Source organism: Oncorhynchus masou, unplaced genomic scaffold (genome assembly GCF_036934945.1).
Source record: "Oncorhynchus masou masou isolate Uvic2021 unplaced genomic scaffold, UVic_Omas_1.1 unplaced_scaffold_664, whole genome shotgun sequence".
NCBI classification, from domain to species: Eukaryota; Metazoa; Chordata; class Actinopteri; order Salmoniformes; family Salmonidae; genus Oncorhynchus; species Oncorhynchus masou.
This window is the reverse complement of record NW_027013085.1, coordinates 21,080-43,922: the sequence shown is the minus strand read 5'-3', so window position 1 is coordinate 43,922 and position 22,843 is coordinate 21,080. Positions and strand designations below refer to the sequence as shown.

Here is a 22,843-nt window from a genome sequence, read left to right as displayed (position 1 = left end):
AGTTTATGATTGTGTCTCAGGCAATCTCTTCAACGAGAATTAATAAAGCTTCGTAAAGGTACATGGTTTGGATCTTATAGCTTGTCAGCTATTACTTGGTCCTCTGTAGCTGTTGGAAGAGCATCGCTCTTGCAACACCAGGATAGTGGGTTCGATTCCCAAGACCACTCATACATAAAGAAAAATAATCTATGCGTGCCTGACTAATTTGCTTTGGATAAAAGCGTCTTCTAAATGGCATATATTACTATTATTATAATATTACTTAGCTGGCCTAACAGTCTGTCCAGATTATATTATTACCTAGCTGGCCTAACAGTCTGTCCAGATTATATTATTACCTAGCTGGTTTAACAGTCTGTCCAGATTATAGTATTACTTAGCTGGCCTAACAGTCTGTCCAGACGATATTATTACCTAGCTGACCTAACAGTCTGTCCAGATTACATTATTACCTAGCTGGCCTAACAGTCTGTCCAGATTATATTATTACCTAGCTGACCTAACAGTCTGTCCAGATGATATTATTACCTAGCTGACCTAACAGTCTGTCCAGATTATATTATTACCTAGCTGGCCTAACAGTCTGTCCAGATTATATTATTACCTAGCTGGCCTAACAGTCTGTCCAGATTATATTATTACCTAGCTGGTTTAACAGTCTGTCCAGATTATAGTATTACTTAGCTGGCCTAACAGTCTGTCCAGACGATATTATTACCTAGCTGACCTAACAGTCTGTCCAGATTACATTATTACCTAGCTGGCCTAACAGTCTGTCCAGATTATATTATTACCTAGCTGACCTAACAGTCTGTCCAGATGATATTATTACCTAGCTGACCTAACAGTCTGTCCAGATTATATTATTACCTAGCTGGCCTAACAGTCTGTCCAGATTATATTATTACCTAGCTGACCTAACAGTCTGTCCAGATTATATTATTACCTAGCTGGCCTAACAGTCTGTCCAGATTATATTATTACCTAGCTGGCCCAACAGTCTGTCCAGATTATATTATTACCTAGCTGGCCCAACAGTCTGTCCAGATTATATTATTACCTAGCTGGCCTAACAGTCTGTCCAGATTATATTATTACTTAGCTGGCCTAACAGTCTGTCCAGATTATATTATTACCTAGCTGGCCTAACAGTCTTTCCAGATTATAGTATTACTTAGCTGGCCTAACAGTCTGTCCAGATTACATTATTACCTAGCTGGCCTAACAGTCTGTCCAGATTATATTATTACCTAGCTGGCCTAACAGTCTTTCCAGATTATATTATTACTTAGCTGGCCTAACAGTCTGTCCAGATTATATTATTACCTAGCTGGCCTAACAGTCTTTCCAGATTATAGTATTACTTAGCTGGCCTAACAGTCTGTCCAGATTATAGTATTACTTAGCTGGCCCAACAGTCTGTCTAGATTACATTATTACTTAGCTGGCCTAACAGTCTGTCCAGATTATAGTATTACTTAGCTGGCCTAACAGTCTGTCTAGATTACATTATTACTTAGCTGGCCTAACAGTCTGTCCAGATTATATTAGTATTTAGCTGGCCTAACAGTCTGTCTAGATTATATTATTACCTAGCTGGCCTAACAGTCTGTCCAGATTATAGTATTACTTAGCTGGCCTAACATTCTGTCCAGATTATATTAGTATTTAGCTGGCCTAACAGTCTGTCTAGATTATATTATTACCTAGCTGGCCTAACAGTCTGTCCAGATTATAGTATTACTTAGCTGGCCTAACATTCTGTCCAGATTATATTAGTATTTAGCTGGCCTAACAGTCTGTCTAGATTATATTATTACCTAGCTGGCCTAACAGTCTGTCCAGATTATAGTATTACTTAGCTGGCCTAACATTCTGTCCAGATTATATTAGTATTTAGCTGGCCTAACAGTCTGTCTAGATTATATTATTACCTAGCTGGCCTAACAGTCTGTCCAGATTATAGTATTACTTAGCTGGCCTAACATTCTGTCCAGATTATATTAGTATTTAGCTGGCCTAACAGTCTGTCTAGATTATATTATTACCTAGCTGGCCTAACAGTCTGTCCAGATTATATTATTACTTAGCTGGCCTAACATTCTGTCCAGATTATATTAGTATTTAGCTGGCCTAACAGTCTGTCTAGATTATATTATTACCTAGCTGGCCTAACAGTCTGTCCAGATTATAGTATTACTTAGCTGGCCTAACATTCTGTCCAGATTATATTAGTATTTAGCTGGCCTAACAGTCTGTCTAGATTATATTATTACCTAGCTGGCCTAACAGTCTGTCCAGATTATAGTATTACTTAGCTGGCCCAACAGTCTGTCCAGATTATATTATTACCTAGCTGGCCTAACAGTCTGTCCAGATGTTAACCTTACATCTGTTTTATGAACAATATGTAGTTGTGGTCTTAACTATCCCTCTTTTACAGGACAAACTGGCTCTGGGAGGTTAGCTGAGCAGGTGGCTGACCTGGCCTGGGACTTTGCCACCAAAGAGGGCTTCCGTATCTTCAACACCATGCCCAGGTCGCCTCATGCAGGCACCTCCCCTTTAAAGGGGCAAGTAGCAGAGTGACTGCTTTGTTGTTTTTCAAATCCTGGATTGCCCCCTTTAAAACCAGATTTCAGTAGCTGAAGTGATTGGCGGCATAGAGGATGTTGTATGTTCTTTGTTGGCACTTAAGTACATATTACATCACTACTTTTATACCCAGGATATTGTTTTTCAATGGGAAAAGATCAAAAATAACTGGAGTGGGACTGTACGGGGTGTCTTAGAGAGGATGACTGCCCATCCAACCCAGACTTCCAGAGCTCAGCTGTTCATCCACTATTCCCTCCAGGAGCCCTGGGCTACTGTCTCAGCCAGGAAACGGCAGCCTTCCCTGGGCAGGATGGCCCCTGGCCGTAGACGGCCTAAAACTGATAGGGAATTGCTGTGCCTCAGAATCTTTGGCACTTGTTTTCTCTTCCTGGCTTTTTTCTACGAATAACAGCTGTTTCCAAGAAGGTTTTACTTGCAATAACTGTGTTTTTTTTTCCTACAAAACTTCATCTCTGGACAAGAGTGTCCGCTACATGAATAAAATGTAAATGTTTGCTCAGGTCTGTTTCTTCGATTCAGTTTACATTAATTCAAACTTTATGGAGCCTGTGAAAGCTAAGGTCAGCAATGCTTGTCAGTCCTGGGCTTTACTCAACCATACCTCTAATTAAATAACCCACACAAAGTATCTAGTCAGAGATGTCAGTATATTACATTATTGTATGACACAACCACAGTCTGTTATACTTTATTTTGACAGAATATACAATGTTATATCACTATTCTTTTCTACATGACTGACCAAACAGCTGTGATGTCCAATGTGGATATACATGATTTTATCAAAAGGAAATATTCCTCTAGAATTCATGATACTGTATCATATCATCCAACATTGGGTTTGGAGTGCAAAGACAAAACTATTGTTGTGAAAATATCCCTGACATTCAATGACAATTCCATTGGCATTTACTGGTGTTTCACTAGTAACAAAGTAAGCGATTACATTTGCCAGGAGTCATAAAACGATGTAGAGGAAATTAAATATACAAACTAATTCACCATTTAGTGAAAAAAGAAAACATTTGTGCAGTCAAGAAGACTGTTACTATATACTCAAGGTCAAGCCTATCAAGGTCAACCCTATCATGGTCACTTGAGATCATTCTTATCTGGTGTAACTCCCAGTATTGAGTTCTCTGCCCGTCTATGCGTCTCCATGGTAACCTGCAGCTGCCAATATCTGAGGTAGAGCCACATCAAGCTACCATTCTTCCTCTTGTCCATTTTCTTCACGTTGAGGAGGCGATTGTTGCCTTTGGCACAGTAGCGGTCGTTCTTAAAGATATCCTTCAGGTCTCCCTCCAGATCTGTATCCGTTCCCAACGGTTCCTTCACCACCTCGAGGAGCAGGTTCTTCTCCATCTCCAGCCTATGTTCCCTGGGGAGGAGCAGGTTGCAGTAGGCCCCCTGTCTCTCCACAAGGTCCTCCTCCAGATCCTTCAGCATGGCTGAGGCCCTCTGGTGCCAGTCACTCTCTCTGGCCAGAGCGTGTTGGAGGATGGCCCCAGCGGCGCCGGATTCTAAAAGCTTCATCTTCTCTTGCTCCAGAGCCTGGCGATTTGAAAATGAAATGTTTAGTAAACACAAGATAATACAAATCTCAACTGTTGCTTCAGGGTTTAGTCTAGTTGTTAGTTACACAGCACTGTGGTTAGAGCAAAAGGCCAAAAACCGAAAGGTTGCTGGATTGAATCACTGAGCTGACAAGGTCAAAATTTGTTGCTCTGCCCCTGAGCAAAACAGTTAACCCAGTGTTCCCAAGGCAGCTAACCCACTGTTCCCCAGGCAGCTAACCCACTGTTCCCCAGGCAGTTAACCCAGTGTTCCCCAGGCAGTTAACCCACTGTTCCCCAGGCAGTTAACCCACTGTTCCCCGGGCAGTTAACCCACTGTTCCCCGGGCAGTTAACCCACTGTTCCCCGGGCAGTTAACCCACTGTTCCCCAGGCAGTTAACCCACTGTTCCCCAGGCAGCTAACCCACTGTTCCCCGGGCAGTTAACCCACTGTTCCCCAGGCAGTTAACCCAGTGTTCCCCAGGCAGTTAACCCACTGTTCCCCAGGCAGTTAACCCACTGTTCCCCAGGCAGTTAACCTACTGTTCCCCAGGCAGCTAACCCACTGTTCCCCGGGCAGCTAACCCACTGTTCCCCGGGCAGTTAACCCACTGTTCCCCGGGCAGTTAACCCACTGTTCCCCAGGCAGTTAACCCACTGTTCCCCAGGCAGTTAACCCACTGTTCCCCAGGCAGTTAACCCACTGTTCCCCGGGCAGTTAACCCACTGTTCCCCGGGCAGTTAACCCACTGTTCCCCGGGCAGTTAACCCACTGTTCCCCAGGCAGCTAACCCACTGTTCCCCGGGCAGCTAACCCACTGTTCCCCGGGCAGTTAACCCACTGTTCCCCGGGCAGTTAACCCACTGTTCCCCAGGCAGTTAACCCACTGTTCCCCAGGCAGTTAACCCACTGTTCCCCGGGCAGTTAACCCACTGTTCCCCGGGCAGCTAACCCACTGTTCCCCGGGCAGCTAACCCACTGTTCCCCAGGCAGTTAACCCACTGTTCCCCAGGCAGTTAACCCACTGTTCCCCAGGCAGTTAACCCACTGTTCCCCGGGCAGCTAACCCACTGTTCCCCAGGCAGTTAACCCACTGTTCCCAAGGCAGTTAACCCACTGTTCCCCAGGCAGTTAACCCACTGTTCCCAAGGCAGCTAACCCACTGTTCCCCAGGCAGTTAACCCACTGTTCCCCAGGCAGTTAACCCAGTGTTCCCCGGGCGCCGAAGACGTGGATGTCGGTTTAAGGCAGCCCCCTGCACCTCTCTGATTCAGAGGGTTAAATGCAGAAGACACATTTCAGTTGAAGGCATTCAATTGTACAACTGACTAGGTCTCCCCCTTTCAGTACACATGTGTTGGTACACCAGTGTCTGCATGGGTTTGAATCTGACCCATCGTCCTTCTGGAACACATCTCATACCTTTCCTGTGTCTCTTTCACTGTCCCTATCTGTTCAATTTAAACATCAACAAATAACCTCAGCTTATAACAACTCCATCTTAAAAGCATCATTCCCCTCACACCTTCAAGGCCCTTACCAGGCTCCACTAGGAGTTAAAACTAAGTTAAATATGCATTCTCAAACATTTTGATAATTTCAGCCTGTAGTTTTGAAAGTGTTGCTCATGAGCCAAAAGTGGTCCCTGTTATTTGTGTACTACTTCATTTAATTGTGTACTACATCATCCAGTTGTGTACTACATCATCCAGTTGTGTACTACATCATCCAGTTGTGTACTACTTCATCCAGTTGTGTACTACTTCATCCAGTTGTGTACTACTTCATCCATTTCTTGCGACAAGCTACGAATTTTGCAATTTGTATGATATCATACAAATTTAGAAATATGTGTGATATGTTACAAATCCAATTTGTGCTATATGTTACAGATTCACTGTGCTTAAGATCCCGGGGTGCATCTTTAAGTCAAGTCCTCCCACCTCTCGTTCCACCTGTAGCTGTTTGCGTTCCTCCATGACCTGCTGGCTCTGTGAGATGAGGGCCTGGCGGTACCCCTGGACCCTCTGCCTCTCCTTCTCCAGCTCCAGCTCTAAGATGGCCGCTGCCCGCCGGTTCTCCGTCAGGGTGTCTCTGTACTTCATCTCAAGGTCGGAGGTCACGGCAGACATGTCCTGGTCGTACCGGGCCTTGACCTTTATGATCTCTGTCTGAGACTCTCTGGTCCAGATCCAGCCTGAGGATGGGAGGTTGTTTGGTTATTATAGGGCGTAGTCCTGACTAGGGCTTAAACCCAGGACATTGTGGCTATTGGCCAAACACTTTCTCATATAATAACCCACCAACCTCCCCTCCTCAGAGAAGGTGTTGGTGCAACAGTCCCATGTTCAAGCCCCGGTTGGAACTACCCCATCGGAACTACCCAATCACTTTCCTGCAATATTATATGTAGTGATTGTAATAATACTGTTATAATGTTGTAATGTCAAACTATTTGGTGAATGGCAATGCAGTGAAGTCACCACAAAAGAGTATAAGGCTTGTCAGTGTCTGTCAAAGTAAGTACAAGATTGGCCTACAACTTTTGTCTTCGGTTGTATATACGCCACATGTCATGTATAGTGAATATCCTGTCCTTGTGTAACAGCACTGTACTGTGCAGGCTACTTACGAAAGGCAGCCAGCCCCAGCATTGGCACGAGGAGGGCATAATTCCATTTGTTCCCGTCAGCAGCAGCACCTCCTCGTGGGTCTGGCCCCATGTTCCATCTAGGGGGGTCATTCAAGTTATTCATGGAGGTGCCCTATTCCAGGGGAGAGTCGAATGTTTATACACGTACCTGTCACCACCACACACATTGTTTTATCTAGCTAGCTGACTAGCTGTTGTTACATACAACCAACCTGACCATAAGGCATTACCTTGACCTAAAATTAGGAATAGTAATAACGTTAATTATATTTAAACAAATAGCTAGGCAAGTCAACTAGAAAATATTAGCAGGGGAAACGGTTGGTCTTATCTGATATCAAACTCCCTAAACCACAACATTGGCATGTATCCCACATGACGACTGGCACAGCAATGTGGCTAATGGCAGTCTCTCTTTGTTGTCATTGTAACACTTTTAAAAATGTCCATTCTTTGGCCTGAACATGAATAGCTAATTAACACCAACAAAACAAGTGCGGTTTGCTAGCACATTGGCCACAGCTAACACAACAACACAGCTTTACATGGTGGTTAGCTTGCAGGCTAAAATTAACAACAGCTAACTGAGTCATTGCATTAGTGCACGGCTATTTCAGTCCCAAATAACACATTGCCACGAAGTATAGAAGATTATATTTTTTAAATTGAGCAGACGCTCACCTTGACAAAATGTGTCTAGGTCAATTAGCTATACATTTGTCCCTGTACCGATGGGAAAGATCGATTATACGTTTTTATGCAAGACAATTACAAAGAGACCACTTGTGTTGTACGAGGGTGTTACGGTCGAAGATATAGTCTCTATGTCATTATAATATATGTGGAAAGATCATTTTTTAAATTTAAAACTCAACATTTTGTCTGTCTAAATTAATTAATTTTATCTAATGTGTGCTGAAATGGATTTAGAACTTGAAGCGTTGTCAAAAGCCATAAGCCTCCCCCTTGCTTTCAAGACGTTTGAGATGGTTTCTTCCAGTGGGCGGGGCCCCAGGAAGGAATTGTTTCCCCCCAAATCCGTATAGATCTGCTCGTTCCTAGACAGTTACTTTGTAGCTGTTAGCAGGAAATCTGGGAATAATAAGGATGGCAAGTGTATCCAGAGTCCTGACCAAGAGGATTTTATCAACTAAAGCCGTGAGTTTAATAATTGTTGTTGGATAATGCATTTGTGTAGTCTGTGAAAAGTCAGTTATGTAACTGCGAGGGGGAGGGAATGCTTCTTTTACAGCTTTCGTCACCTGCAGCAGACACAGCCTTTCATAACAGTCCTCCAGACCAGACCCTTCGTTACATAACGTTCGCTGTCTGAGAGTCACTTTCTGAATATGTCAAAATGAATATACTGTACTTGCTCAATGACCTATTTATAATGACAGGGATTTTCTTTGGGGGTTTAGAGTGTTTTTCCTTGATTTGATTGAATGTGTTGCTGGTCCAGTGTGAAATTATGATGGTTTTTGTTTTCTATGTATTTGAGAGTTAATTATATGTCTATGATCTCCACCTATTGATTTATCATGTTTTCCCCATAATTATAGCTCCCTGCAGCCGCCCGATGTAGCTCCAGGAACATCCACTTCTCCATCTATGGGAAGAAGGACAACGCCAAAGTGTCAGATGATGTGAGTTTTACACAAGCATGACACCCACTGTGTTTCTTCTTCTTCCGTTTAATGCAAGACACATTTTTAAATAAAGAGACATTCTGGTTATGAAGTTATTTTGTATTTACATATCTACATACAATATGCATTGTTAAAATTTTTTTTTTAAATGATTCCTTTTTAAATTTGTATGATTTGTTTCACAATTTTGTTTGTTCCAATGTCATATCAGCCCTGGTTTTGTGTAGTTATCAATATTCACAGGAGGTCCATGTCTGTCTCTGTGTATCCGAGTCAATATGATTCTGATCCGCAGATCTCAACCCAGTACCCGGTAGTGGATCATGAGTTTGATGCGGTGGTGGTAGGGGCTGGGGGAGCAGGTCTGAGAGCTGCTTTTGGTCTGTCTGAGGCTGGCTTCAACACGGCCTGTGTCACCAAGCTGTTCCCCACTAGGTCTCACACTGTGGCAGCACAGGTAGGCCTATGCATATTTATGGGTGAATACCTAACTTCAGTCTCACATTGACATCAATGCATCAAGCGATTCGTACCTCATTTCATGTTTTTCATATTTTACTAGTCAGAGGAAATTGGGGTTTGGCTTGGGAGTAGTTGGGTAGCTTCTCAACAATCATCTGTAGTTGAAGTGTAACGGCTTTCTTCCACCTCCTCCTCTGACGAAGAGGTGGAACAAGGATCGGACCAAAATGCAACGTGGTTCGTTCGATACATCTTTAATGATGAAGAACACGAACAATACAAAACAACAAACGTCGAAAACCGAAACAGCCCCGACTGGTGCAACAAACACAGAGACAGGAACAAACACACAGTGAAACCCAGGCTACCTAAATATGGTTCCCAATCAGAGACAACGATAATCACCTGACTCTGATTGAGAACCGCCTCAGGCAGCCATAGACTAATCTATACACCCCACACAACCCCAAGACGAAACACACTACAAATAAACCCATGTCACACCCTGGCCTGACCCAATACATGAATATAACATAATAAATATAGACCAGGGCATGACATGAAGTGCATGTGAAGAGTAGTTACTTTCATTACAGAACTATTATGATGAATGAATAGAAATGCACTTGATTCATTTACCGTTCTACATTTGTGTCCTATCCTAAATCCATAATGAACTGTTGAATTCATTAGTGTTGATTTTGTCCAATCCAGGGTGGGATCAATGCAGCCCTGGGTAACATGGAGGGAGATGATTGGAGGTGGCACTTCTACGACACAGTGAAGGGCTCTGATTGGCTAGGGGACCAGGATGCTATCCACTACATGACAGAGCAGGCCCCAGCTGCCGTGGTGGAGGTGAGAGATAATTAGTGCACTACATTTTGAACACTATATAGGGTGCAATTTCAGACACAGATCCTGGTGTTTTAGTCTGTTTTTCCCCTGTTGTGGAAAATTCCTCTATTTACCAAATCATGAGAGCAAACTACACACAAGTCAGAGTTGGTTATCACAAAGTCCATCTTTAATTATATGAGTTTATCACAACCCTGTGACTCTCAGATCAATTCAGTGTCTATCAATGAATTCTCTGAGAGTCCCTTACACATTGCAACTGAGATCCTTTATAGCAGAGACGCACACATCCAGACAGCATAGGCATAATTTATCGTTCAGCTTGGTCTAAACTATGTTCTTTTCTCAAACTCAGAACCATAAACAAATCCTCCATATCAACAGTCTTATATCAAATCCATCCTATCTTGACAAGATCACAGAGACACACTGACTGGTACACAGACATTGTGGAGCCAAGAGATACACGCTTGACCTCTCCCCTCTCTCCGGCCCAAGCAACTTAGTCTTGACAGAGAACAGATACTGCAACCCCGCCACAGTATTATACAAAAATAACATTCAGATGAGAAGTAACTTACAAACATATGAATATAAAACATCTTACCAACTCATTCTGATTATTTCCCAACACCCCAAAGACATAAAATAAAGTGCTGGAATATGTGTAACGTCTGTTTCCAACTCACACTGGGGTGGCAGGGTAGCCTAGTGGTTAGAGTATTGGACTAGTAACCGAAAGGTTGCAAGTTCAAATCCCCGAGCTGACAAGGTACAAAACCTGTCGTTCTGCCCCTGAACAGGCAGTTAACCCACTGTTCCTAGGCCGTCATTGAAAATAAGAATTTGTTCTTAACTTGACTTGCCTAGTAAATTTAAGGGGAAAAAAACACGTAGAAACCAGAACACAGCTCACTCTCCAGCTCACACTCTCAAACACATAGATCCCCCCCCTGAATGCAGCTCACTCTCCAGATCCCAGTCATCTGAATTCTGATCACCTGTTCACACACCTGTATGTCATTATCATACACTATTTAGTTCAGTTCTTTGCACCCCATGCACCCCATGAGGTTTGTTTTGTGACACTCTTCTATTCGGAGCTCTGTTTTCCCGTAATTTACTCCTCCTGTGTATGATAGTTTTTGCCCGCCTCACTAATGACGCATTTTGCCTGTCGGATTTCCTGTTATCAACCTATTGCCTGATCTCCCGGACGACGTTACTAGCCTTTTCCCTGCCTGTACTGTTGCCTTTTTGGACCCCCTGTGTATGACCTTCTTGCTGCCCCTGGACCCAGCTACCTGTCTCCTCCTGTGTATGACCTTCTGGCTGCCCCTGGACCCAGCTACCTGCCTCCTCCTGTGTATGACCTTCTACCTGCCCCTGGACCCAGCTACCTGTCTCCTCCTGTGTATGACCTTCTGGCTGCCCCTGGACCCAGCTACCTGTCTCCTCCTGTGTATGACCTTCTGGCTGCCCCTGGACCCAGCTACCTGTCTCCTCCTGTGTATGACCTTCTTGCTGCCCCTGGACCCAGCTACCTGTCTCCTCCTGTGTATGACCTTCTGGCTGCCCCTGGACCCAGCTACCTGTCTCCTCCTGTGTATGACCTTCTGGCTGCCCCTGGACCCAGCTACCTGTCTCCTCCTGTGTATGACCTTCTTGCTGCCCCTGGACCCAGCTACCTGTCTCCTCCTGTGTATGACCTTCTGGCTGCCCCTGGACCCAGCTACCTGTCTCCTCCTGTGTATGACCTTCTGGCTGCCCCTGGACCCAGCTACCTGTCTCCTCCTGTGTATGACCTTCTGGCTGCCCCTGGACCCAGCTACCTGTCTCCTCCTGTGTATGACCTTCTGGCTGCCCCTGGACCCAGCTACCTGTCTCCTCCTGTGTATGACCTTCTTGCTGCCCCTGGACCCAGGTACCTGTCTCCTCCTGTGTATGACCTTCTGGCTGTCCCTGGACCCAGCTACCTGCCCCTGGACCCAGCTACCTGTCTCCTCCTGTGTATGACCTTCTGGCTGCCCCTGGACCCAGCTACCTGTCTCCTCCTGTGTATGACCTTCTTGCTGCCCCTGGACCCAGCTACCTGTCTCCTCCTGTGTATGACCTTCTTGCTGCCCCTGGACCCAGCTACCTGCCTCCTCCTGTGGTCCTTTACAATAAACACCTGCTGAGCCCTGCACTTGACACCATCTCTGACTCCCATCGTGTTCATGACAATATGGTTGTATCACATTCTTTGTGCCCCACCCCCGCTAGCTGGAGAACTTTGGAATGCCCTTCAGTCGGACAGATGATGGGAAGATCTATCAGAGAGCCTTCGGGGGTCAGAGCCTGAATTTTGGAAAGGGAGGCCAAGCACACCGATGCTGCTGTGTAGCTGACAGGACTGGACACTCCCTCCTTCACACATTGTATGGACGGGTATGTTTAATGCTATCATGAGACAGTTACTAGATTCGCCTTATAAAATATGTCCTCTAGTTTGGTTGGATCATTGACTGATTTTTATTTGACAGTTACAACACAGTACATTAGATTTGTAAAAACTTAACAGGAATAACACACAAAGGTCATTGACTTATTTCCATTGAGGTCCCTAAGGGGAATGGCACAAATAACATTTCAAGGCCAATGTGTGGTAGTTGAAGTGTAAAAGCTGGAAGCAGAGCTGAGACAAGGGTTTAGTTTGCATTCACAAGTCTGGCTGCAGTCTGAGACCTTGCATACATTGACTGTTATTTATACAACCATGTACCTTTTTGATTTAATGTCCCATTAGTTGTTCTTCTCCAGTCCTTAAGGTATGATACCAGCTACTTTGTGGAGTACTTTGCCCTGGACCTGCTGATGGAGGATGGTGAATGCAGAGGAGTGATCGCTCTCTGTATGGAGGATGGATCCATCCACCGCTTCAGATCCAACAACACGGTCATCGCTACTGGGTGTGTTTGTTCATGTCCCAGAGCCTTTCATATTTCTCATGCCCCTCTGAATGAAGCCCTGTAATGTGCTGACAATCGCTTTGAGTCAGTGGGACTTTACATCGCACATGTCTACACCAATGTAGCGGTATTTATTAGAGAGTGGTAAAGAAAGATTTTGTTGGGGCGCCAGGCAGGTATTAACCATGCCGAAAGGAAAAGAGTAGAATAGAGAGAGTACCACTACCAGACCCACACACATCAGCAGAAGAGACTGCCTAGAGTGTAGCCTGTTTACCAGATAGCCAGTGGAGAGAAAAGAGAATACACACCCTATAAAACCCACATCACAGCACAGGGGTAACCCCAACAAGAATACCTCATACAGTAGTAATACTAAAAATGGCAGCACAATTTAACAGCAACTTCATACAAGAACGAACCCAGTCATCAACAGAGGATTTGCAATAATCTGTATTATCTTCCAGTGGATGAGTGCAGAGAGTATGAATGTGGGGGGTGTTCATAGACACAACAAAGGCCTTAAAAATGTCCACCATCTTCTCGGCCACATGTCATTAGTACACCTCAATACAGTTCACATAACAATACACAACTTGCAAGCAACCTCCCTTTTAACTAAAATGTCCATCCAAATACTTCTGGCAGGGCAATAATAGTCCAGCTCTAATGAACTTCAATGGGAAGTGCATTTGAAAAATAGAGAGTCTGTTGCAGGGTAAAGCACTGGAACGATAGAGGGAAGAGAAAGAGAACAAGAGAGATCTTAGCTGTGGTCTTCAGGCGTGCCTGTGTACTGTCTGACTGTCCGATGGTTTGTATGTCAAAGCTTCGCAACAATGTTGCTACTAATCCATGCGATCCATAACGGGCGCGGTCCCAAACGAAAACAACCACGACCTAGAGCAATCACACTGATGATTGAGTTAAATACTTTATTAACGACACACGCTGAAACAAACAAAACTTCTGCAGCACAATCAAACTGCCGCGCCACCCAAGAGCCCCTCCCCAAAGAGCTGTCTTTATTTCCTTACTGCTGATGCGCCCTTAAAGTGGCAGTGCACAGTGAAGGCTCCGGGCAGGATTTCGCCACACCAGTAGCGACCTCCTTATATCCATTATCTCTCTTTGTATGTGTAGTGGTTATGGCCGTACCTACTTCAGCTGTACCTCAGCCCACACCAGCACCGGGGATGGTAACGCCATGGTAACCAGAGCTGGCCTACCATGCCAGGACCTGGAGTTTGTACAGTTCCACCCCACCGGTAAGAACCACAGCCACTAACTATACTGTAACTATACTAACTATACTGTAACTAGTAAGAACCACAGCCACAAACTATACTGTAACTATACTGTAACTATACTGTAACCAGTAAGAACCACAGCTACTAACTATACTGTAACTATACTGTAACTAGTAAGAACCACAGCCACAAACTATACTGTAACTATACTGTAACTATACTGTACTATACTGTAACCAGTAAGAACCACAGCTACTAACTATACTGTAACTAGTAAGAACCACAGCCACAAACTATACTGTAACTATACTGTAACTATACTGTAACCAGTAAGAACCACAGCTACTAACTATACTGTAACTATACTGTAACTAGTAAGAACCACAGCCACTAACTATACTGTAACTATACTGTAACTAGTAAGAACCACAGCCACTAACTATACTGTAACTATACTGTAACTATACTGTACTATACTGTAACTAGTAAGAACCACAGCCACTAACTATACTGTAACTATACTGTAACTATACTAACTATACTGTAACTAGTAAGAACCACAGCCACTAACTATACTGTAACTATACTGTAACTAGTAAGAACCACAGCCACTAACTATACTGTAACTATACTGTAACTATACTGTAACTAGTAAGAACCACAGCTACTAACTATACTGTAACTATACTGTAACTATACTGTAACCAGTAAGAACCACAGCTACTAACTATACTGTAACTATACTGTAACTAGTAAGAACCACAGCCACTAACTATACTGTAACTATACTGTAACTAGTAAGAACCACAGCCACTAACTATACTGTAACTATACTGTAACTAGTAAGAACCACAGCCACTAACTATACTGTAACCAGTAAGAACCACAGCCACTAACTATACTGTAACTATACTGTAACTAGTAAGGAGATCCATGGCCACTTCCCACTTATGAAATCCATATGTACTATAAGGATTTGTTTTAAGGTAAACTGACTGACCTTTTCATTACGTAAATGCAAAGGTCATCAGTGTATATTTGACCTGAGGTGACACCCGACACCATAGCTGTGATGTAACCCTGTCAGGTATCTATGGTGCCGGCTGCCTCATCACTGAGGGTAGCCGTGGCGAGGGAGGGATCCTCATCAACAGTGAAGGAGAGCGCTTTATGGAACGCTACGCTCCCAACGCCAAAGATCTGGCCTCCCGGGATGTGGTGTCACGCTCCATGACCATTGAGATCCGTGAGGGAAGGTATGATAATCAACAATACTGAATATTGATTTAATTACATATTTCGCTCCACCAGTAGTATCTGACTCAATCCCTAACCCCCTTAATATCGTTACTTCCTGGAGATGGAAGTAAACATTTTATTGGAATTTGAGTCCACAACTTGATATTGGCACTAAAATCTATGATTCGAACCTGAAAGACACACTCTCTCACAGAAAGACACTCTCTCTCACAGAAAGACACTCTCTCTCACAGAAAGACACTCTCTCTCACAGAAAGACACACTCTCTCACAGAAAGACACTCTCTCTCACAGAAAGACACACTCTCTCACAGAAAGACACTCTCTCACAGAAAGACACTCTCTCTCACAGAAAGACACTCTCTCTCACAGAAAGACACACTCTCTCACAGAAAGACACACTCTCTCACAGAAAGACACTCTCTCTCACAGAAAGACACTCTCTCTCACAGAAAGACACTCTCTCTCACAGAAAGACACTCTCTCTCACAGAAAGACACTCTCTCTCACAGAAAGACTCTCACAGAAGCCTTTTTTTTCTCCATTTCCAGGGGTTGTGGTCCGGAGAAGGACCATGTGTACCTGCAGTTGCACCACCTGCCCCACCAGCAGCTGGCCACCCGCCTGCCTGGTATCTCTGAGACCGCCATGATCTTTGCTGGGGTTGACGTCACCAAAGAGCCCATCCCTGTCCTGCCCACCGTCCACTACAACATGGGAGGAATCCCCACTAACTATAAGGGACAGGTAGATTATAACACTCTTTACAATTCTCACTGTTAGTTTGGGGGGATTTTCTTGTCTCCGTAAGGGATTGTGATCACTATGGCTGGGTAAGAGTGATAGATAGATTAGTTAACATTTATTGTTCTTCAAGAAACTTCACGTCAGTCAATCAGTCTTACCCAGAACTAGATAGACATTATTTGACTCTAGACCGACCTGTAACGGTCTTGATCATCTTCCTCTCAGGTCATAACTCATCCAGATGGGGAGGACAAGGTGGTGCCAGGGCTGTATGCCTGTGGTGAGGCTGCCTGTGCCAGTGTCCATGGTGCCAACCGGCTGGGTGCCAACTCCCTGCTGGATCTGGTGGTGTTTGGCAGAGCCTGTGCCCTCACCATCGCTGACACCTGCACTCCAGGTAAGCAGGCTCTTCACACTATGACTGATTGGTTAGATAATTGGTTGATTTCTAGATTGTTTAATCAGTCATGTTAAAAAGCGAATAGCTAATAATGCTTTAATGTATTTGGAGTTTGACTGTCTCTTTTTGACATTCTAGGTGAGAAGCTTTCCCCACTGAAGCCCAGTGCTGGAGAGGAGTCTGTGGCCAACCTGGACAAGATCAGGTTTGCTGACGGGAACACCAGAACCTCTGAGATCAGACTCAACATGCAGAGAGTGAGGAATACATGTTGACTAAAAGGTTTTCTGTTGAAATGTATTGTCATCTGTATCCAGTCTAGTGTATTTAACTAGACAGTGCAGTGGTACACATAGAGCAGGGCTCCCCAACCCTGTTCCTGGAGAGATACCCTCCTGTAGGTTTTAACTCCAACCCTGTTCCTGGAGAGCCACCCTCCTGTAGGTTTTATCTCCAACCCTGTTCCTGGAGAGCCACCCTCCTGTAGGTTATAACTCCAACCATGTTCCTGGAGAGCCACCCTCCTGTAGGTTTTCTGCTCCAACCCTGTTCCTGGAGAGTTACCCTCCTGTAGGTTTTCACTCCAACCCTGTTCCTGGAGAGTTACCCTCCTGTAGGTTTTCACTCCAACACTGTTCCTGGAGAGTTACCCTCCTGTAGGTTAACTCCAACCCCAGTTGTAACTGACCTGATTCAGCTTATCAACCAGCTAATTATTAAAATCAGGTGTGCTAGATTAGGGTTGGAGGGAAAACCTACAGGAGGGTAGCTCTCCAGGAACAGGGTTGTAGTGAGAACCTACAGGAGGGTAGCTCTCCAGGAACAGGGTTGTAGTGAAAACCTTTAGGAGGGTAGCTCTCCAGGAACAGGGTTGGAGTTAAAACCTACAGTAGGGTTGTACAGGGAACAGGGTTGGACAGTCCTGACATAGATGTTTCATTTGTCATGTCTGAGCTCTTTAAAACCAATCTTCTTCTCTTTTTGTCTCCGTCTCCAGACGATGCAGACCCATGCAGCAGTGTTCCGTACCGGTGACGTTCTGAAGGAGGGATGTGACAAGATGGACGCCATCTACCAGACCATGGAGGACATCAAGACATTCGACCGTGGTCAGTAGTTTACCTCAAATTAATATTCAGAGTTGATCTCACTTAGATGTGTTGACTTTATGTTGTTATTGTATCTCTTGATTCAGTCGTTTTCAGTGAGATTTAGGGCAGTTTTACTCATAGCTGGTCCTGAGGCTGCTACAGCACTCACTGAAAAATCAGAAGAAAAAAACATGTAAAAAAATATATATATTGTTCACAAAAGTAGTGCTCTGGGCCTTTACTAGTCCTGTATTTGCAGACCGATATAAAAAAATCAGCACCCCCTGTCTCCAAAATAATCTCAACAGCTCCACCCCAAAGCTCCTGTACTTCCTGCAGCTCTGGTTTTACCAGACCTGGATTAAAACACTTGTCCTGGACTCAGGATCGTCAGGTCACAGGCTTGGTGTTGGTTCTTCTAACTAACGTTTCCCTCCCGTTCGGTCAGGTATGGTGTGGAACACTGACCTGGTCGAGTCTCTGGAGCTGCAGAACCTGATGCTGAACGCGGTCCAGACTATTCACTCTGCCGAGGCCCGCAAGGAGACCAGGGGAGCACACGCCCGGGAGGACTACAAGGTGAGAGGAGGATGGATTCTCACCTGGTTAAATAAGATGAGGAGAGCACTCTCCAACCAGCCACTCAAATGAAGTGATCTACAACTCAGGGCCTCAACGCTGCACTACACATCTCCTAATTGTAGCGATACAAGGATTGATTGGCTGGTTGATTTATAGATGAATTGGTTAATTTATTTGTTGAATGTCCGGTTGATTGATTGGTTAATTGATAGGCAGTGGACTTGAATGTGACATTGTGTGTTCCAGGACCGTATGGATGAGCTGGACTACGCCAGGCCTCTGGCAGGACAGGAGAGGAAGCCTTTCCAACAGCATTGGAGAAAACACACCATGTCCACTGTGGATCCTAAGACTGGCGAGGTAAAACAACTACCACGACTGTCTGTGTGTCTGATGGAAACGCATAGGGACAATCTTCCCTGAACAGAATCAAGCCTGTCTGGACTAAAAAAGCATTGCTCTTGATTGAACATACTGTTTAGTCCAGAAATAGGTTTTTGGATGGAGAAATACAAATGAGGGCCTTTGGACTGATCTGGTATTAGGAGATGGCTCTGGTATTAGGAGACGGCTCTGGTATTAGGAGACTGATCTGTTATTAGGAGACGGATCTGGTATTAGGAGACTGATCTGGTATGAGGAGACTGATCTGGTATGAGGAGACGGCTCTGGTATTAGGAGACGGCTCTGGTATTAGGAGACGGCTCTGTTATTAGGAGACGGCTCTGGTATTAGGAGACGGCTCTGGTATTAGGAGACGGCTCTGGTATTAGGAGACGGCTCTGGTATTAGGAGACGGATCTGGTATTAGGAGACTGATCTGGTATGAGGAGACTGATCTGGTATGAGGAGACTGATCTGTTATGAGGAGACTGATCTGGTATTAGATCTGCTATTAGGAGACGGATCTGGTATTAGATCTGCTATTAGGAGACTGATCTGTTATTAGGAAGCGGATCTGGTATTAGGAGACTGATCTGTTATTAGATCTGCTATTAGGAGACGGATCTGCTATTAGGAGACTGATCTGTTATTAGGAGGCGGATCTGTTATTAGGAGGCGGATCTGTTATTAGGAGGCGGATCTGTTATTAGGAGACTGATCTGTTATTAGGAGACTGATCTGTTATTAGATCTGCTATTAGGAGACTGATCTGTTATTAGGAGACTGATCTGTTATTAGATCTGTTATTAGGAGACGGATCTGCTATTAGGAGACTGATCTGTTATTAGGAGGCGGATCTGCTATTAGGAGACTGATCTGCTATTAGGAGACTGATCTGCTATTAGGAGACTGATCTGTTATTAGGAGGCGGATCTGCTATTAGGAGACTGATCTGTTATTAGATCTGTTATTAGGAGACTGATCTGTTATTAGGAGACTGATCTGTTATTAGATCTGCTATTAGGAGACTGATCTGTTATTAGGAGACTGATCTGTTATTAGATCTGTTATTAGGAGACGGATCTGCTATTAGGAGACTGATCTGTTATTAGATCTGCTATTAGGAGACGGATCTGCTATTAGGAGACTGATCTGTTATTAGATCTGTTATTAGGAGGCGGATCTGGTATTAGGAGACTGATCTGTTATTAGGAGACTGATCTGTTATTAGATCTGCTATTAGGAGACGGATCTGTTATTAGATCTGCTATTAGGAGACTGATCTGTTATTAGATCTGTTATTAGGAGGCGGATCTGGTATTAGGAGACTGATCTGTTATTAGGAGACTGATCTGTTATTAGGAGACGGATCTGTTATTAGGAGGCGGATCTGTTATTAAGAGACGGATCTGTTATTAGATCTGCTATTAGGAGGCGGATCTGCTATTAGGAGACGGATCTGCTATTAGGAGACGGATCTGCTATTAGGAGACGGATCTGCTATTAGGAGACTGATCTGTTATTAGGAGACTGATCTGTTATTAGATCTGCTATTAGGAGACGGATCTGCTATTAGGAGACGGATCTGCTATTAGGAGACGGATCTGTTATTAGGAGACTGATCTGTTATTAGGAGACTGATCTGCTATTAGATCTGGTATTAGGAGACGGATCTGCTATTAGGAGACTGATCTGTTATTAGGAGACTGATCTGTTATTAGATCTGTTATTAGGAGACGGATCTGTTATTAGGAGACTGATCTGTTATTAGATCTGTTATTAGGAGACGGATCTGCTATTAGGAGACTGATCTGCTATTAGGAGACTGATCTGTTATTAGGAGGCGGATCTGCTATTAGGAGACGGATCTGTTATTAGGAGACTGATCTGCTATTAGGAGACTGATCTGCTATTAGGAGACTGATCTGCTATTAGGAGACTGATCTGCTATTAGGAGACGGATCTGCTATTAGGAGGCGGATCTGGTATTAGGAGGCGGATCTGTTATTAGGAGGCGGATCTGGTATTAGGAGACGGATCTGTTATTAGGAGGCGGATCTGGTATTAGGAGACGGATCTGCTATTAGGAGACTGATCTGTTATTAGATCTGCTATTAGGAGACTGATCTGCTATTAGGAGACTGATCTGCTATTAGGAGACGGATCTGCTATTAGGAGGCGGATCTGGTATTAGGAGGCGGAGCTGTTATTAGGAGGCGGAGCTGTTATTAGGAGGCGGAGCTGTTATTAGGAGGCGGATCTGGTATTAGGAGACGGATCTGTTATTAGGAGGCGGATCTGGTATTAGGAGGCGGATCTGCTATTAGGAGACTGATCTGCTATTAGGAGGCGGATCTGGTATTAGGAGACGGATCTGCTATTAGGAGACTGATCTGTTATTAGATCTGGTATTAGGAGGCGGATCTGGTATTAGGAGGCGGATCTGCTATTAGGAGACTGATCTGCTATTAGGAGGCGGATCTGGTTTTAGGAGACGGATCTGCTATTAGGAGACTGATCTGTTATTAGATCTGCTATTAGGAGGCGGATCTGGTATTAGGAGGCGGATCTGCTATTAGGAGACTGATCTGCTATTAGGAGACTGATCTGTTATTAGATCTGCTATTAGGAGGCGGATCTGGTATTAGGAGGCGGATCTGGTATTAGGAGACTGATCTGTTATTAGGAGACGGATCTGCTATTAGGAGACGGATCTGTTATTAGGAGGCGGATCTGCTATTAGGAGACGGATCTGTTATTAGGAGGCGGATCTGGTATTAGGAGGCGGATCTGGTATTAGGAGACGGATCTGCTATTAGGAGACTGATCTGTTATTAGATCTGCTATTAGGAGGCGGATCTGGTATTAGGAGGCGGATCTGGTATTAGGAGACTGATCTGTTATTAGATCTGCTATTAGGAGGCGGATCTGGTATTAGGAGGCGGATCTGGTATTAGGAGGCGGATCTGCTATTAGGAGACGGATCTGCTATTAGGAGACTGATCTGCTATTAGGAGACTGATCTGCTATTAGGAGGCGGATCTGCTATTAGGAGGCGGATCTGGTATTAGGAGGCGGATCTGCTATTAGGAGGCGGATCTGCTATTAGGAGGCGGATCTGGTATTAGGAGGCGGATCTGCATTAGGAGACGGATCTGGTATTAGGAGACTGATCTCTCTGTCATGTTCCAGGTAACTCTGGAGTACCGACCAGTGATTGACACCTCTCTGGACCAGGGGGAATGTTCAGCCGTCCCTCCAGCCATCCGCTCCTATTGAGACCATCTCAACAGGAACACTTATTTATTATTGTCAGTCTGTACGCTTCCAGCAAAACCCACCTAGGATCCATTTCACTGTGTGACCTTCACTCTGTGTGAGGGAGCACTGTAGATAGGGAATTATTGCTGTCTCACATGCAGATTGACTTTCAACCCACATATTGTAGTCTACACTTGCAAGCAAAGGAATTGTTAAGGTATTGTGATTGAAGTTTGTAAATATAGAACTGTTTTCTAATTGTCTGTTGTCATATGAAGCTGTAGAGTAGTTTCCCTATAGGTATGTAGTTACCTAAATACTCCCATTCTCTGTGGCCTTTATTATCCGCGTATACCATAATATTAGGACTCTGAATGGAAAACTGAATGTGAATGTTGTGTCATCGTTGTAGTCCAGAGTGCTGACACGTCCTGTTTCCTGTAGATGTCCCTCCAGCGTCATTAACACATCGTCTTTAATGATTAACCTTTCAGGATAAATTCATGTGTAGAACTGGCGTGTGACCAGCAATATTTGATGGGATGTTTGATTTCACTCTGCTTGCTACAGGTTATGCACTTTATGGCAAGATTTAAAAAATATTCTCAACTATAGTTGTTTTTGTGCTATTTACTGGTGGAATATAGCGGACATTAAGACAATTAGGAAGGGGGAAATAAATTAAATACTATGTATGTTACCAAGAATTAATTTATGTTTGCTTTGTTCTCATGTTCTGTGTATTATTTCAAATGTATCATTAAACTTTAAATCATTAAATCAACTCTAGACAACTTTTTTTCCTATTCATTTGACTATGTCTGACCATTTCATTCATGTCACCTGGCTACCTAAACAGGACCAGTACATGTTCCCCTTCTCTCCAGTTGTGAGTGGCTGTTATATGTACCACCGTGATGAAGTCCAGATTACATCCCAAATGCCACCGTATTCCCTATGTAGTGCACTACATTTTTACCAGGAACCATACGGTGCCATTTGGGAAGTTGCCAAGCTGAATGCACAGCAGGAGTCTTTTCCCCACTAGATGTATGGCAGGTCTCAACAGGCATGGAAAACACACCTCCCCGCTCCGACGGACTGATTCTGCAGGTA

At 44.2% G+C, this 22,843-nt stretch overlaps 2 protein-coding genes across 2 annotated transcripts; one reads left to right on the top strand and one right to left on the bottom strand.

Annotated features, from left to right (window-relative positions):
• Window positions 1–3,294: 3,294 nt before the first annotated feature.
• Window positions 3,295–7,608, bottom strand: LOC135536795 (coiled-coil domain-containing protein 127-like). The gene is made up of 4 exons (XM_064963021.1): window positions 7,515–7,608; window positions 6,813–6,945; window positions 6,124–6,377; window positions 3,295–4,176 (listed from the first exon to the last, which is right to left on the bottom strand). The coding sequence occupies exons 2-4, from the start codon at window positions 6,934–6,936 to the stop codon at window positions 3,715–3,717; spliced, it is 840 nt and encodes a 279-aa protein (XP_064819093.1). The 5' UTR covers window positions 6,937–6,945; window positions 7,515–7,608; the 3' UTR covers window positions 3,295–3,714.
• A 241-nt stretch (window positions 7,609–7,849) lies between these two features.
• LOC135536784 (succinate dehydrogenase [ubiquinone] flavoprotein subunit, mitochondrial-like) lies at window positions 7,850–22,507 on the top strand. Its single transcript, XM_064963015.1, has 15 exons — window positions 7,850–7,991; window positions 8,396–8,479; window positions 8,778–8,939; window positions 9,659–9,802; window positions 12,068–12,232; window positions 12,605–12,753; window positions 13,897–14,021; window positions 15,091–15,259; window positions 15,814–16,009; window positions 16,235–16,406; window positions 16,548–16,666; window positions 17,407–17,518; window positions 17,949–18,079; window positions 18,329–18,442; window positions 21,659–22,507. Exons 1-15 carry the CDS (start codon window positions 7,941–7,943, stop codon window positions 21,743–21,745), a joined length of 1,980 nt encoding a protein of 659 aa, XP_064819087.1. The 5' UTR covers window positions 7,850–7,940; the 3' UTR covers window positions 21,746–22,507.
• Window positions 22,508–22,843: the final 336 nt, after the last annotated feature.

What these genes read in the sequence shown, in the direction of transcription:
- LOC135536795 (XM_064963021.1), bottom strand. Translation starts at nt 6,936, where the DNA reads ATGAATAACTTGAATGACCCCCCTAGATGGAACATGGGGCCAGACCCA. An exon ending in GCTGGGGCTGGCTGCCTTTC is followed by an intron (nt 6,378 to 6,812) that starts GTAAGTAGCCTG and finishes TCCCATCCTCAG; the next exon opens with GCTGGATCTGGACCAGAGAG. An exon ending in AGCTACAGGTGGAACGAGAG is followed by an intron (nt 4,177 to 6,123) that starts GTGGGAGGACTT and finishes TCAAATCGCCAG; the next exon opens with GCTCTGGAGCAAGAGAAGAT.
- LOC135536784 (XM_064963015.1), top strand. Translation starts at nt 7,941, where the DNA reads ATGGCAAGTGTATCCAGAGTCCTGACCAAGAGGATTTTATCAACTAAA. An exon ending in GGATTTTATCAACTAAAGCC is followed by an intron (nt 7,992 to 8,395) that starts GTGAGTTTAATA and finishes CCATAATTATAG; the next exon opens with CTCCCTGCAGCCGCCCGATG. An exon ending in TTCACACATTGTATGGACGG is followed by an intron (nt 12,233 to 12,604) that starts GTATGTTTAATG and finishes GTTCTTCTCCAG; the next exon opens with TCCTTAAGGTATGATACCAG.